General features: G+C 40.4%; 1 protein-coding gene across 5 annotated transcripts in view; it reads right to left on the bottom strand.

Moving 5' to 3' along the window:
- Positions 1 to 4,944, bottom strand: part of LOC111652399 (alsin-like) — a 30,026-nt gene extending 25,082 nt beyond the window's left edge. For 4 of the 5 annotated variants that reach the window (XM_087173008.1, XM_087173007.1, XM_087173006.1 and 1 more), the window contains exons 1-8: positions 4,766 to 4,944; positions 3,748 to 3,940; positions 2,726 to 2,886; positions 1,792 to 2,016; positions 1,168 to 1,358; positions 805 to 837; positions 509 to 709; positions 22 to 146 (exon numbers count right to left, since the gene is read on the bottom strand). In XM_087173008.1, coding sequence (XP_087029134.1) covers positions 22 to 146; positions 509 to 709; positions 805 to 837; positions 1,168 to 1,358; positions 1,792 to 2,016; positions 2,726 to 2,886; positions 3,748 to 3,767 — 956 coding nt within the window. In that variant the 5' untranslated portion in view covers positions 3,768 to 3,940; positions 4,766 to 4,944. Of the gene's footprint in view, positions 1 to 21; positions 147 to 508; positions 710 to 804; positions 838 to 1,167; positions 1,359 to 1,791; positions 2,017 to 2,725; positions 2,887 to 3,747; positions 3,941 to 4,649 lie in introns of all 5 variants that reach the window. The other variant, XM_087173005.1, reaches the window with a different exon arrangement.
- Positions 4,945 to 14,636: the final 9,692 nt, after the last annotated feature.

Below are 14,636 nucleotides of genomic sequence, written 5' to 3' on the forward strand. Positions count from 1 at the left end.
TTGTGTTATATAATACTGTACTGTTTAGTGGTATATTTGCGGTCTTCAAAAAATGGGCATGAACCAGCTCCAGAGCCAGGGCTGCTGCCAGCTGACCTTCCCCCAGGTTGGAGCCTTCGTCTGGGGCCTCGTCTCCTGGGAGAGGTCTGGGAATGTAAACCAGACAGGGGTATTAACCAGTGCTGAAACAGCTGCACTGCTAAAAAGAGCATAGATATTGGCAGAAGGGAAACAGTATGATGTAGTGTTATAGCTGCTGACAAATCTTTGTACATCAAAGATCCCATGGTACCAGAACACAAGAATGGCTGGTTTATAATTCATCCTCTAACATTTTCACATCCTCTAGATTCTGTAATTGTATGGCTTTCTGGTTGTTGAGACTGTACTTAATGTGTAGCAACAATTTCTGCACTATTTTCCACACCATTTCCATCATATCCATTTTTTTTAATGTATTAGTCATCACCAAATTTCTTTAATTTCTTCTTATTATTACTATATTTACCTCGCCTGTTAAGGCTTCCGACAGCTCCACCCCCAGTGGACAGTAGTGAGCGTCATCAACTGTTACCAGCTCCTCCCTCTCTGTCACTGAGTAGTGAGGTGACTGGCCCCGTTCCCTCTTCTCAGGGCAGTTCTGGGTATTGTAGTTCTGAGGAGGTAAACTGCGAACAAGGGCCAGGCTATGGTAGGCACCACAGGCCACCTGCAAGAAATAAATAGAGCTGGTATGTGTGGAATTAGAACTTAGTATTTTTATCATTTAAATGTGGCAATGAAGATATTAGGAAGAAAAACTACCTGAATTACATGTCTGCCAGCCAAGTGCTCCACCTGTAAAATAACACAAATTTGATGATTTGGTTGAATATACGATTTTGTAAAGTGCTCACATGCACACACACACACAGAAACATCATCAATTCACCATCAAACAATACATACATTCAGTGTTCGATGATTGAATATTTGACAGAGTTGACAGCATGTATGCTCAACCAAACAAAATCTATAAATATGGGTCAAACTAAATGAAATAAACTTACATGAATAAATAAACTCAATATGTATGACAGGGTTGAGTTTTTGAGGTTTTTAGTCTGACTTTTTGACAGCTGAGGTCAGTCTTGAATGCTGAAATACATTGACTTTACACAAACTTACCTTCTGCGGTCTCCATACAGGGAAATTGTTTGTGACCAGGCCAAGCTGGCAGCCACTGCCCCAGGCCCACAGCTCATTCTGGGATGACAGAGCCAGGCTGTGCTCCCGTCCACAGGCCAGATCCACAATCCGAACCACTGCTTGAGGAACAACCTCACTGTCCACGACACTGACCAGGCACGGCTCTGAAACTAACACAAGGCGTGTGTCACACACATACACATACGGGGTCTAAATGCTGTATGCAGGGTTTTTATACCAAAACTTAAGAAACCAGCTTTTGATGCTTTTATAATCTACGTTACTATCAGCAACCTTTACCGACACCAGGAACTTGTAGGAGAAAACATACAGTAGCCTGACCAGACCAATCAGAGTTTGTGTGGTTTTTAGATAGCTTATGTTGCTTTGACACATACTAACATCTTTTTGACAAGACCAAGTACCTCAAACTTAAACTGTAGCAACAGGGCACCACAACACCTTCATACAGCATTATACTCCCTTGAATGACACATTACCTAACTGATGAACAAATTGAATAATACCCAAGTGCAAGGAAAACTTACATTTTAGCACAGACAAAAAAACTAGAAGTGAGGTGTTAATACGGTGTTGACCAACCTGTGATGTTTGTGACTGTGCTCCTGTCAGTCAGCCCACACTGTCCTGCAGTGTTCTCCCCCCACATGTAGATGTGGCCCTGCTCCGTCAGCGCTCCACAGTGGAAGCCGCCGGCAGCCACACGGACCACTGTCTTCCCCAGGAGAGACACCTCCAGCAGCGGAGCAGATGCTGGGATACTCAGATCCCTCCACAGCAGCTCCCCGAATGAATACACCTGACCACCTGGAAGACAATAGCAACTGAGTAGAAATGGCTAATTTTGTAATTAGAGAGTTTCTAATGTATGGTATGGTCGCACCAGGGGAAAAAAAAGTGTGTATTGTTATAAGATTATGGTACGACTTTTATTTTTGAAGATGTAATGATTTTTTTTGGGCTATTTTATGCAGTTATCATTCGATAGGACAGTGAAGAGTGACACAAAATGGGACAGAGAGAAGGGGAATGACATGCCGGCCTACAGTCAAACTGGGGACTCGCCTGCTAAGAGCATTTGTGCCCACATGGTATGCGCCCTAACCACGCAGTTATGGGGTTGCCCGCTAAAGATAAAAGATATAATGATATAACCACCACAGCTCCATAGTAGCAACTTGGTTTGAACAAATACAGACACAGAAGAAAAGTTGCCCTTTCCAATACAAATGGTGCAATATGGAAAAAATATCATGATAATCATTACAGTGCTGTATCTGAATACCACATTACAATATGCACTAAATAATTCAACATCACCTGTTCAAAAACATACGGTTCATATTCACCACATTGTTTCAGATGGCCATGCTGTTTTAGTAGACCAAAGATTTTAGTTTAAAAAATATACCCTATTCACAATCTCATGTTGCCTTTTGGAAAAATTCAACTAGAATTTTTAAGTGAAATGTGAACCATGAAACAGTGTAAGCCTTCACTACAAAAACACACTCACCCTGTGTCAGCAGGAGTCCATGGTGTTCTCCCACGGTGGCGTGCAGAACAGGCCTGGAAAGCAGCACTCTCTCTGGAGAGAGCTGCTCACTGGGGCCCGCTGACTGCCAGATGTGGAGAAGTCCTCGTTCTGGAGGCGTGGGGTCCTGCTCATATGCAGGGCTGCAATACAACACACAGATGTATTACTATTATAGCCTGAATTGGGTCTTGAATTTAGACTAGACTAGATCTCAGCCTAAACACAGTGTCCAAACCCAAACCAGCTGAACACCAGGACTAAATTCTGAATATGGCAACAACCAACAAGGCCCAGAAACCACCTGAAATTCCTAGTATTGAGATTTTTTCTCATTCCTGTGTTGAGGTTTAATGACACAATCTCCCTGACAGTTAGATTAAATTCCAGTCCAGCATCAGCAGACACAAATATACTAAAGAACTGCAATGTAGAGATGCTATACTGGCCAGGCACTCCTCTGATGTCAGTCTGACTTTTACACATAGTAAAACAAGTTAGCAAATATGACGTATCAAGAAAATAATTTTTCCTTGAAGTTTAAAATAAAAAATAAAAAAAATCAGTAATTGATAAAATATATTTAGTAAGCTTGACTGACAGAGTGGATTTTTGTCGCTGTTAAAATGTTAAAAATGATTAGACTGACTGAGTCTAATCATTTTTAACATTGAAATATAAAACTAACAAACATTAATCAACAACTCTAATCAATCACTCGTAAAGCACTTTGAACGAATCTCACAGTATCAAAGTTGCTATTTACAATAATTTAAGTTTAACTGACTGTTAGATTGAGCCACTGGTTGATCTAATCTCACATCGAGTCTGGGTCATACCTAAGGGACACACCTAAGGGACACATAATTTGAAGGGCATCTTAGTTTAATATTCAACATGTTTACAGTGGAAACATGTTACTCAGCAGCTATAAACAGGACAGGAACAGCTCTAAAGAGAGTGTGTGTGTGTGTGTGTGTGTGTGTGTGTGTGTGTGTGTTTACCTCTCCTCTGTGTTCTCCATTACTTCAGACTCTCCATTCCACTGGACAGTGAAGGCATCTTCATTAACATTTTTTCAACCGTTTGTCTTCTGTTCATTCAGAACAATTTGCCAGTCTGCAGGAAACAAGTGAATCCACTGTCCGATTTTGACACCTCTTTGGCTCATCTGACCTCAGGTGCTTGTTGTGGCACCTGGTTGCCAAAACATCACAGTAAATATACTCTTCATTACTTGACTTGATATTAGGTTTGAAATGTAAAATAAATTAAGACTGAAATTACACTAAATGTACTGAACCAATTTGTAGGAATGGGCCATGGTCCTGGGAGTAACCCATTTAATTTTGGTGTCGATGCGGTTAAAGAGTCAGAACTAGGATTTTTTTCCCATGACTTTACTTAAAATTGTTTTCGATATTTTCGTCCGTTTCCCAGGAAATAATCTATGGATCTTGACGTAAACACACATGTCCTTTCTACAAAGGACATGTGTAGAAATGTTTGGCCTTGGCGGAGGTATGTGCGCTACTGAGTGCCATTTTAGTTTCCAGTGGTTTCTCTGGGAGCGGGAGCGAGTTTCTCTTCATGATTGTTTGATGTTTGATTGTTTCATGATCTGTATGGGCACTGCTGACACGTCCCAACGACTCAATACCCAGCAAAACTATTGGAGAGTTTTGCAATTGTTACGTGCTGGCCTTATGAAAAAAGCTTAGCCAAACATCACTGATCTATTTCTGTATCTGTGGAAATCACATAAACCCAATGAGTTAATCACTCTAAAGCTTTCAACGTTCACACAGACTCACAGATTAGCTACCATGACAGACATGCGTGCGCTCTCACCGAGTGAAAAATAAACAACTCAAACTTTCTTGCTGCTAACATACGGCACGTTTACCTTCTTTGAAATAAAGCAGAGACGTCTTGTGTTGTCGCTATACACGATGGTAAAGCTAGTAAACAGAGGTAGGCTAGTACAATGCTACCGCTGCTAAAGAGGCTAACTAAACTTACCAACTGTCAGTTTGAACTCGAGAGAAAGTCGCAGAGATGTGTGGTGCGGCAACTCTGAGTGAATCCTGATAACTGTGTGTCACTGTCACGGCAGAAACACCGAGCTAAGGCATTTTTATGTATTCAAATCTGTGCAGCGCAGTAAATGCAGAAGTTGTCTCTGACAGTTGAGTGTTGATAGTGGGAGGCGGCTATCCGATGGCATCCGGGCAAGGACAAACAGTGCGGCAATACCACACCTGTTGCTGTGTTGGAGCATTTTAGCTGTTTCTCCACGTGATTGTCTTCTCAGCGATTCTGACACTACTAAAAATGCAGCAACATTTTTTTTTTTTAAACATTTCTCGAAATGACTTGGCTCATATACAGTTTTGAGCAAACGTTTAAGCCACTGTTCACGTTCAGATTTGTATCCATCATGCAGTAGGCTAACTATCAGGGAGGTGTCTAGTCTGTCCCAAATTAATTCTGCAGTGTTACAAGGAGCCCAAACATACATCCAGAGTCATAAAGAACTGTTTTTAGTGACAAAAAAACAAGGAGTCCTACAACAGATGGTATGGCGTCCACAGAGCCCTGATCTCAAACATCGTGGAGTCAGTCTTGGATTAAATGAGGAGACACTGAGACAGTTTAAATCCACAGAAGAACTGTGCCAACTTCTCCAAGATACTACCTACCTGGCAAGTACCTTGAAAACTCTGCACAAGTGTAGCCTACTGAGGCGGTAGTTACTGCACTTTATATGAAGTAAATTGATGAATAAAAACTATTCATGACATTATTTTTAAAAGCGCCCCTGCTTCACTTTTAGTGTAATGTGTAAGATAATTACAGCAAGAGGATAACTTCCATAAGGCCTGTTATTATAACAAGGTTACTGTATGCTGTATGTGTGTGAATGCGTGGGAGTTCAGGTTCCTCAGCTGGGTGTTGACAGCAGAGGTCTCTCTCCTCAGAGCTGCACTAACTTCAGCTAAACATGTCCTGTTTGGGCTCACATTACCTCTCAAATGTGAGCACCAGGATCATCAAGAGGAACATCACTGCAAGTCACTAACAAAGAAACAAAGAAACTAACTAACTAACTAACTAACTAACTAACTAACTAACTAAGTCATGATTCACCATGTGAATCATGTCCATGCATTGGTTTTACATTTAACATTGTTCAGTTTTGTAACTAAATGTCAATGTTATGAGGTCTGTTTGAACAAAACTTTCCCTTTTCTGTGTGTAGTCCTGGAGAGACGACTCAACCTCTCCCCAGACCTCACTGGACACAGTCACTGGAGAAACAGTATATCTGAAGTTTAGTGCATATATGCTTCGGATTGTAATCATCTGATGTGATGCTGCGTGTAAATTTATTCAGCATTTTAGTGTATTCTTACAGAGTGACTATAAGTATTTATTCTAAAACATGCTTTTGCTGCAGCAGGCCCAATGAATGTGGTGTATGCACACACGCATATTTATATATATATATATAGCTTAAATTTTGACTCATTCAGCAGCTGAACACACTTGTGACCTTAGACACTTGTGACTTTATTCGTTCTACAATTAAACGTTTGGAAGTTCACAAAAATGTGTTGCACTTAGGTTGCTTTGCTTTCACCATTCTGTCCAGTTCATCCCAAACTCGATGGGGTTTCGGCAGCACAGTAATGTCCAAATAATTCTGTAATGAGTGTACTAACAGTTTGCTCCAACACTGCCTTTGTGCAGACAGGGTTTGTTAGTCATCAACAGAAGTTGGGACACCTGTAGGAATTGTTTGCACTAACTTTCAAGGCTTCATTTACTTCCATTACTGCAGGAAAGCTGATAAAGGCTTGTATTATTTGAAATATATATGATTTTTCATCTTTCCTTTCCTTTTTTTTCCTTTCCTTTCCTTTCCTTTCCTTTCCTTTCCTTTCCTTTACTTTACTTTACTTTCCTTTCACCCATGTTCGTGATCAGCGCTTGTTTGCCGTTTTAGTGTTTTCTATATAAAAGTGTCCAGCAGGTTTTGGCTCCAACTTTTACTGCCTGCAGTAAAACAGGAAAATAAAAGGAAAAAAGGAAAAAGGGCAGGGAATGCAGGGAGAAAAAGAGTCTAATATTTTTGCCTTCTTGGAGCTGAACGTGAGACATTAAAGGATCACAGCTGCTGGCAGTAGCTTCTGCAGTCTTGTGTGTTAGCATGTGCTCATTTTTTTTTTTTGCTAATCTAATACTCAGTTTTCATCAGACAAACATCTCAGTGTTGTAAAGTTCATCTCATTGTCATCTTACAAGACACATGATGTCATGTTTTCATGCTTTATCTTCCAACCATAAGCCACAAATTGGATTACTGTAAGTTAATCTATAGTTGAGTGATGATAGTAACATCTTTTTCACCAGTACTGTTTAAAAATCTAATGTGTGTGTTTCTCAGTTAGGAGGTCAACAAATTAAGGACAACATAAGTGTTTGCAGCCAAGACTTGACATCCCTTGCCTTGGAAACACAAAAAACTTGAACCCATCCCATCAGGAAACTTTTCAACTGTATTACTATACAACAGTAAGAGAACTTGGATTTTTCTCACAAAAGTTTAAGTTTCAACTATTATCAAACTGTATAGAAAAGAAAGGAAACTATGGTGGACTAGATGACAGAGAAAACACATGGTCAGTCTTGAAAAAAGGTTGGAAATACTGTAACATAGCCTAGAGTATATAACATTTGTAGGAAAGAGCTTTAAGTATAGAAAACCCTGGTGTAGTCCTTTAAATAAAGATGGGGGCTGCATGGCTGCGGCAAGCTACTGAGTGCAAGCTGCCTAGCAACATAATGTTCAGTGCAGTTCAATGAAAATCATAAAGCACGCTTACCCATGCACACTCATGTGCACACCCACTTGGTAACCCCATGTCGTGACCTGAGCAGCCAGTATTCCCCTGTCCCAACCCTTATAAAGCTCTACGGCTGCTGGAAACAACACAACCTAGATTTACAAGTGTGTGTGTGTGTGTGTGTGTGTGTGTGTGTGTGTGTGTGTGTGTGTAAAACAGGGTTGCAGCCAGGCCACAGAGACACAGTAAGTCTAAGAGGCTGGTTTGATTGACCACAGTGTCGTGAGCAGTAAGTAACTCATGCACAGAGAGAGAGCTATGCAACTACAGAAAGATGAGTTCAAAACATTAATGATTCATGTCATCACTTTGAATTGATATTTGTTTGTTTCATTTTTTATACATTCACTGCCAACCTTTTTTCTTCCAAAGCATATTACTTCTTCCAAAAAAGGGAAAAAAATCTGTTTTTTTCTTGTAAATTGGACGTAGCATCTTATATTGATAAAGATTTTGAACTTGTGAGACCTTGTGAGTAAAATAATCTTAATATTGGAGGTACTTTTGAAATGGCTTGTAAATGTTAGAAATGCAAATAATTAAGATAATGGTCTGAGTGCAAATAATTACCTACAGATACAAAAATTAGTCTTGCAGTAATTCTGCCAACCTTTTCAGATAAACAAGTCCTAACTTTATTCCAACTTTTGTAGAGAAGAAACTACAAATGCCTCCAGGCTAAAAACAAACAAACAAATAAACAAAAAACTAACAAAAAAGTTTATTTCCGAACAACAGACACAAAAACAAAAATATATTTTAGGTCAAACATACATCACTTGTGCACTGGTGTGTTCCCGACAGGTGAATCTTCTAAAGGTAACTTTTGTAACATGTGTAAGATCCAACTTAATGCTCCTGGTACTGATTGTCAGCTTTGCATTTCTGTTTTTATCAGTTTATAATTTTTTTTAATTACATGTAGTCTCATGAACAAAGAAGAAAAATTATTTTTGTCTGCAAGACTACAAGGGAGGGGTTTAATTTTAACTATCTGGCACTGGAAGTGCTGTGTGTGTATGTGTGTGTGTGTGTGTGTGTGTGTGTGTGTGTGTGTGTGTGCAGGCAGTGTATTTAAAGAACATTGAAAACACATGTCTGAAGCTTGATAAAAAATACTTTAGGCACCGGATAATTTGGCATGATTTATGCACACACACAAGCACACAACCAAGCTCCCTTGGATATAAGTTTGACCTTATGAAAAACAACATACACACATATTAAATATCAGCATCAGAGACAGTGAAGAACTTCAGTATAAACTAGGTGGATGTTTAGAGGTTAATCTAGACATTTACTGATCTGACCACAAATGTTCAAATGAGTCATTTGTGCGGTTTGATGAATAAAACTAACTGGGCCATACAAGATGTAATACTAAATCAAGCTTGATTTAAAAAAAAAAAAAAAAAAAAAGACTGACTATCTACTGTATGTAGGAAAAACATCTCTTTCTCTATAAAAGCATTAAAATGATTGTAGCATGGAGCACTCAAAAATCAGCATTAGATAGATAAGTGTGCATTTAGGTACAGATGCAGGAAATAGCAACTTATGTTATATGGAAAATAGAAATGTAACCCACACACTAAATATTAATTTAATGAGGCAATAAACTTAGAGACTCGTTAATCACAAACCTACACTGTGTGATCTCCACCACTCAAAATGAACGGGCACAAAGAGTTTGAGGCAAAAGCAATTTGCCTTCTTAATACACAACTCCCTGTAAAGACATGTTATTGATACATCATTGATTTTGCATTGTTTGACTCATTCACACTACAATGCTAGACTGGTGTTTTGAAAAGTATCCACTCTGGAGAGAAAAGCAGTGTTCCTTAGGTGTGAAAAACACTGGCTTAGTGTGGACATGAGAGAAAAAGAGAGTCATAAAAAGAGAGAGCAGTGACCATCTGGCTGAGGTCAAGCTCCTACAGAGAGTGATGATCACAGTAGAGTGTGTGTGTGTGTGTGTGTGTGTGTGTGTGTGTGTGTGTGTGTGTGTGTGTGTGCGTGTGTGCGCGTGTGTGCGCGTGTGTGCGCGTGTGTGCGCGTGTGTGCGCGTGTGCGTGTGTGTGCGTGTGTGTGCGCGTGTGTGACAGAGAGAGAGAGAGAGGGAGTCCCCTGCAGTGAAAGGTGATGACCACAGCTGTGTGTCTGACCTGAAACCCATAGGGAGCCTCCCCACTCCTAATCCTCTTCCTTCTGTTCCAGTGCTTTATTTTTTCATTCTTTTCCTCCTCCTCCTCCTCCTCTGTTTTCTCTACCAAACCGTATGAGCAAAAAAGCTCTGTGTTAAGCTTAGCGGGGCAGCCATTGTGGCCTCACCTCCTCCACTATTTTGCATCAATTAGCACATCACCCCCAAGACTTTTGTGTGTGTGTGTGCTGTGGGGGGGAAGGGAAATGAAGGACTATTGTGTGTTGTCAAGAAAAACAGACAGAGATTTACCATGTTGCTTAACTCAGTGTTAAACCCAGTCTATCTGAGTGGTCATGTACAGCATCAATATTGTTGCTATACTTACTTGCAGTCTAATGTCATGATAAGTTTCCATGATAATCCTCTGACAAACTTTCCAAACTGCTTGCATGTTTTGTGCACATTTTTATATTGCTTTTGTCTGTTTTAGCTGATGCTAATTCAATATGATTTACAAACAATAACTTATAAGGATTTTTCATTTCAAATTACCCAACATGTAGCACCCACAAATTCCCTTTTGTTTCCACCTCTCTGCAGAGTCATGTAGCCCCCTCTTTTAAGTATGGTTCAGGCTAAGGCTCAGTCCTTAGGTAAGTTAGACAAACCGAGCACTGGATTAATTTCCAACACAATATAACTTTGATTGATCCAACAGATCTGCTGTTCAGACAACTGGATTCCATGTTTACCGCCAAGACACAATTCTGTTAGATATTTAACTAAAGATGGGGTCCAGATGGGGTTCTTATGTAGAATTATTAGCATCACACTGCTAAGTGGAAGGGTCTTCAATAGTTCATAATTTCAATGGTAGGAGTCTTGTACCTCCCTCAAGAGTTCAGCTCTAACTGTAGTTTACATTCCACCACACACAGACAAAGCTAACGCCATGGATGAACTGTATGATAGTATCTAAGGCTCGGAGAATGCCCATGTTGAGGCAGCTTTCAATTTCAGCAGGGCTGGCTATTTAACATTCCTACTAGAGGTGAATGCACATTGGACTACTGCTATACAGCCGTCCCCCGCCCTGCCTGTGGGAAAGCAGATCATATCTCCATTCTGCTGCTCCAATCCTGCAAACAAAGGTTCAAACAGGTCAAACCATTGCTACATACACTCACTGTCCGGTGTTGAGTGACAAGTTTCACTCTTCATGACTGCTTTGAGACTACAGACTGGTAGCATGTTACAGTTACTCTGCAATAGGCTACAACACAAAGTGCATTAATGACACTGTACCAAGATAAACGTACAGTCACTCCCCAGGCAAATGCCACGGATTGATTAATGGTGAAATCTGGTCTAAGCTGAGAGCACTAGCTTGACACCTCCCTATTCAGCTGGGTCCTTGACTTTCTGACAAAAAGGCCTTGGGTAGTGACAACTGGCAACCCCACCTCCTCCTCAGTGACATCATCACTGACAGTGAGTGACTTGGACTAGGACTCTTGACAAAGACCTAGTGAGCGGGTGTGACGACAGCCTGCACCTCGACATTAACAAGAACTAAGAGATGATAGCAGACTATAGGAAGCTGCAGGAGGCAGCCACATCCCTGCTGAGAGGGTCAGCAGTTTGAAGTGTCTTGGTGTGCAGTGCACATTACTGGCTGACCTCTACTGGACTGTTCGCACAGAAATGGTGGTTCAAACTGCTCACTTCTTCTTTCACAGGAGACTTAAGAAGTTTGGCTTGGACCTGGCTTATCCTTTCAACTTTTACACACACACTGTTGAAGAACATCTGACTTGTTGCATCTCTGGTTTGGCAGCTCTCTGCTCCCAACCACATGTCTCTCCGGAGATTGGTGAGAACAGCAGAGTAGACCATTGGCAGAGATTTCCCTGCCATTTAGGACACTTACCACACACGTTGTCTGTGTGGAAGGCCCGCATGATGATCTTGCCACCCAGAGCACAAACTGTTTACCCCTCTGCCATCTGGCTAACAGTATCAGTAACAGATCACAGACCTGCAGGTCGGGCAACAGTTTTATACCCTCAAGTGTTAGCTAGGTATAACTTATAAACTGGCATCTGAGTGTATATACATGTGTACATTTTCATACTAGGTGCTCTTCTGTATTATATACATTTAACCATCTTAATTTTTCATTTTTATCTTAGATTATTATATATTTCTACCATTGTGTTTATTGCCTCATAGAGTGTAACCAATATTAGCTCATCACAGATGTAGTGATATTGCCATATATGTTGGTTGATAAGTAACAAGAACTTGCAGAACAGAAAGGGTAAATGAAAGTAAAAGGTACAATACCACATTAAAAGCTGGAGAACAGCACTTTAACCCTATAACTGCTGATTCAATTTAAATCCGATGTTGTTGTGCTGGGGCGCAGAGAATGATACAATGAAAACCAAAGCCACTGTCTTGATACTTTTTTATAATAAATAGCTTCATGATTCTGAGCAATTCACTGATCTGTTGCAATAACAAGAAGGCACACCCTCCCAATTCCTCCAAACTGCATTTGATATGACTGCATTTCATTTCTGTTCCATCCAACATTTTTTTGTGATGTGGTGCATTGAATTTTTTTTCTGGTAACACACTCACATATAGTGTTTTTGTCCAAGTAGTTGAGACATCAGCCAGTGAGCTTCCTGCTGCCTGCCACTGGACCGAACACACACTCTGTTGGTCCAAATAAATCGTTCTTTCATCACTGTGCTGTGTGTGTGTGTGTATATATGTGTATGTGTGTATGTGTATGTGTATGTGTGGTGTGTGCGTGCCTGCGTGTATGAGTAGTCCAGTACTGTAGGCTCTCTGTGTAGCACTGACAGACACAAACCAGCTGCCTGCATTCCTCTCTCTCTCTCTCTCTCTCTCTTTTTCTCTCTCTCTCTCTCTCTCTCTCTCTCTACTGAGTTCTTAAGGTTGATATCCCCTCCCCCCATTCAGGCCGGTCTCTCACACATACTTCTATAATGCTATATATATATATACCAACCCAATACACGCACACACGCACACGCACACACACACGCACACACACACATACACATACACACACACACACACACACACACACACACACACACACACAAGGAAACTATGTGAGAAACAGTTTGTATACAGTAATGTATAGTAAATAGAATTAAGTACAAGTCTTTTGAAGTTGGTTTAAAGCTGCAATGATCAACATCAGCCTCTCATCATTATCTAATCTCACGTAGCCAGAGTTAAAGCAGAGGAGATCAAAGTAAGTATTCAAAATGTCCAACCTTAAGCCCTCACTTGCGTTTTGGTGCAAGTATGTGCAGCTGACAACACAGTAAACTGTTTAAGAGTAACTGTATCAGGCTTTGTGGTTTTACAGTGATCTCCTGGGGACTAGGCCAAAAATCTCCTGGACATGTTTTTTGATTTGTAAGTATCTGCATCACACCTGCAGATTCATCATATAAATCCATACTTGTTAATTCACAAGAAAAACATAACTTTACATTAAATAAAACCAGACATGATGTTTATTGTGATGAATCCCACCTACTCATATATGCAGATCAATGATAAAGACATTTTTACTGTGGTCTCAGGTGAATATGGCCAGGCCATATGGGCTAACTAAAAAACATAAACTACTATAAACCAGATCCATTTTCAAATGCAACTACAAAATGTTCAAAAATAATGATTACAAATTCACCTAACTCACATAACCACATATAGAAAGGGTTAAAGTGTGAAAAACACCAGGATGATGTATTAACCTTTAGCTCACTCCTCAAAAACACCTAACATGCTGGTTAGACCAACTTGGTAAGCCGACATGTCCTGTAAGCCGTCCTCAAATTGGAAAACCTCCTCAGACTAAACTAAGAGGCTTGTGTTTTTCCACCTCAGCTCCACATCTAAATAGTTGTTCAGCATTGGGTTTCACACGGTTGCTCAAATACTTTGCATGGCGGTCACACTTCTGGCTGTCCTCAAACTGAGCAAGCACAGTCCAAACCATCAAAATCTTTTTTGTTGTGTTTATTTCACCTTGGTCTACTGTAAATCTAGTTGTTGTTTGTGTAACTTTTTTTTCTCTCAAGCAGATGTCCAGCTGCAGCAGACCGCAGTCCAAACACTGACTGACTGTCTGGAAACCTGCTGGACTGCCCCCATCTGCTTGACCACTGCAGACACCATCCACAAACATAGTCACACACACACACACAAACAAACAGCTTCAGTTAAACATGATGAAGTGCGTCAGTTTGACCTGTTGTGCCTACTAACTGCTGCGTTTTACACCACAGTCAGGAAAGACGAGGGAGTGACTGAGTGAATGAGGCAGGAACAGAGAGACAGAGATCATCTTGCTACAACCACTTGTAAAATTGTACGAACTCTATGCTTTTACATGCTTGTGTCTGTGCGTCTGTAGTTGTGAAACAGCATTCATGACATAGACAGCTATGGCTAGCCTGGTTTAACAGGTTTTACAATCAAACTCACCAACGTGTATGACAGATTTAAATCATCACTTATCCTTCAAGTCACCGGTCACTGATTAGCAGTCTGTATCCTTCAATCAAAATCATTAGGTTCCTAAATGAAACCATTTTTTTTTTTTTTTACAGTTAAGCTTTTAGGTATATCTCAAATCTATAAATCACATAAACCACAAATTTACACAGACCTCCCAGTTGGAGCTTGTTGAAATTTTCTGCACAGTCTTGTTAACCACCCCAGGTTGAACTGTTGTTTGAGTTTGGTAAACAATGTCATATGATGAGATTTGTTTAACATG

The sequence above is a fragment of the Seriola lalandi genome, unplaced genomic scaffold (genome assembly GCF_002814215.2).
Source record: "Seriola lalandi dorsalis isolate HSWRI2012SDOR001 ecotype SW California unplaced genomic scaffold, Sedor1 jcf7180002053973, whole genome shotgun sequence".
Classification (NCBI taxonomy): Eukaryota; Metazoa; Chordata; class Actinopteri; order Carangiformes; family Carangidae; genus Seriola; species Seriola lalandi.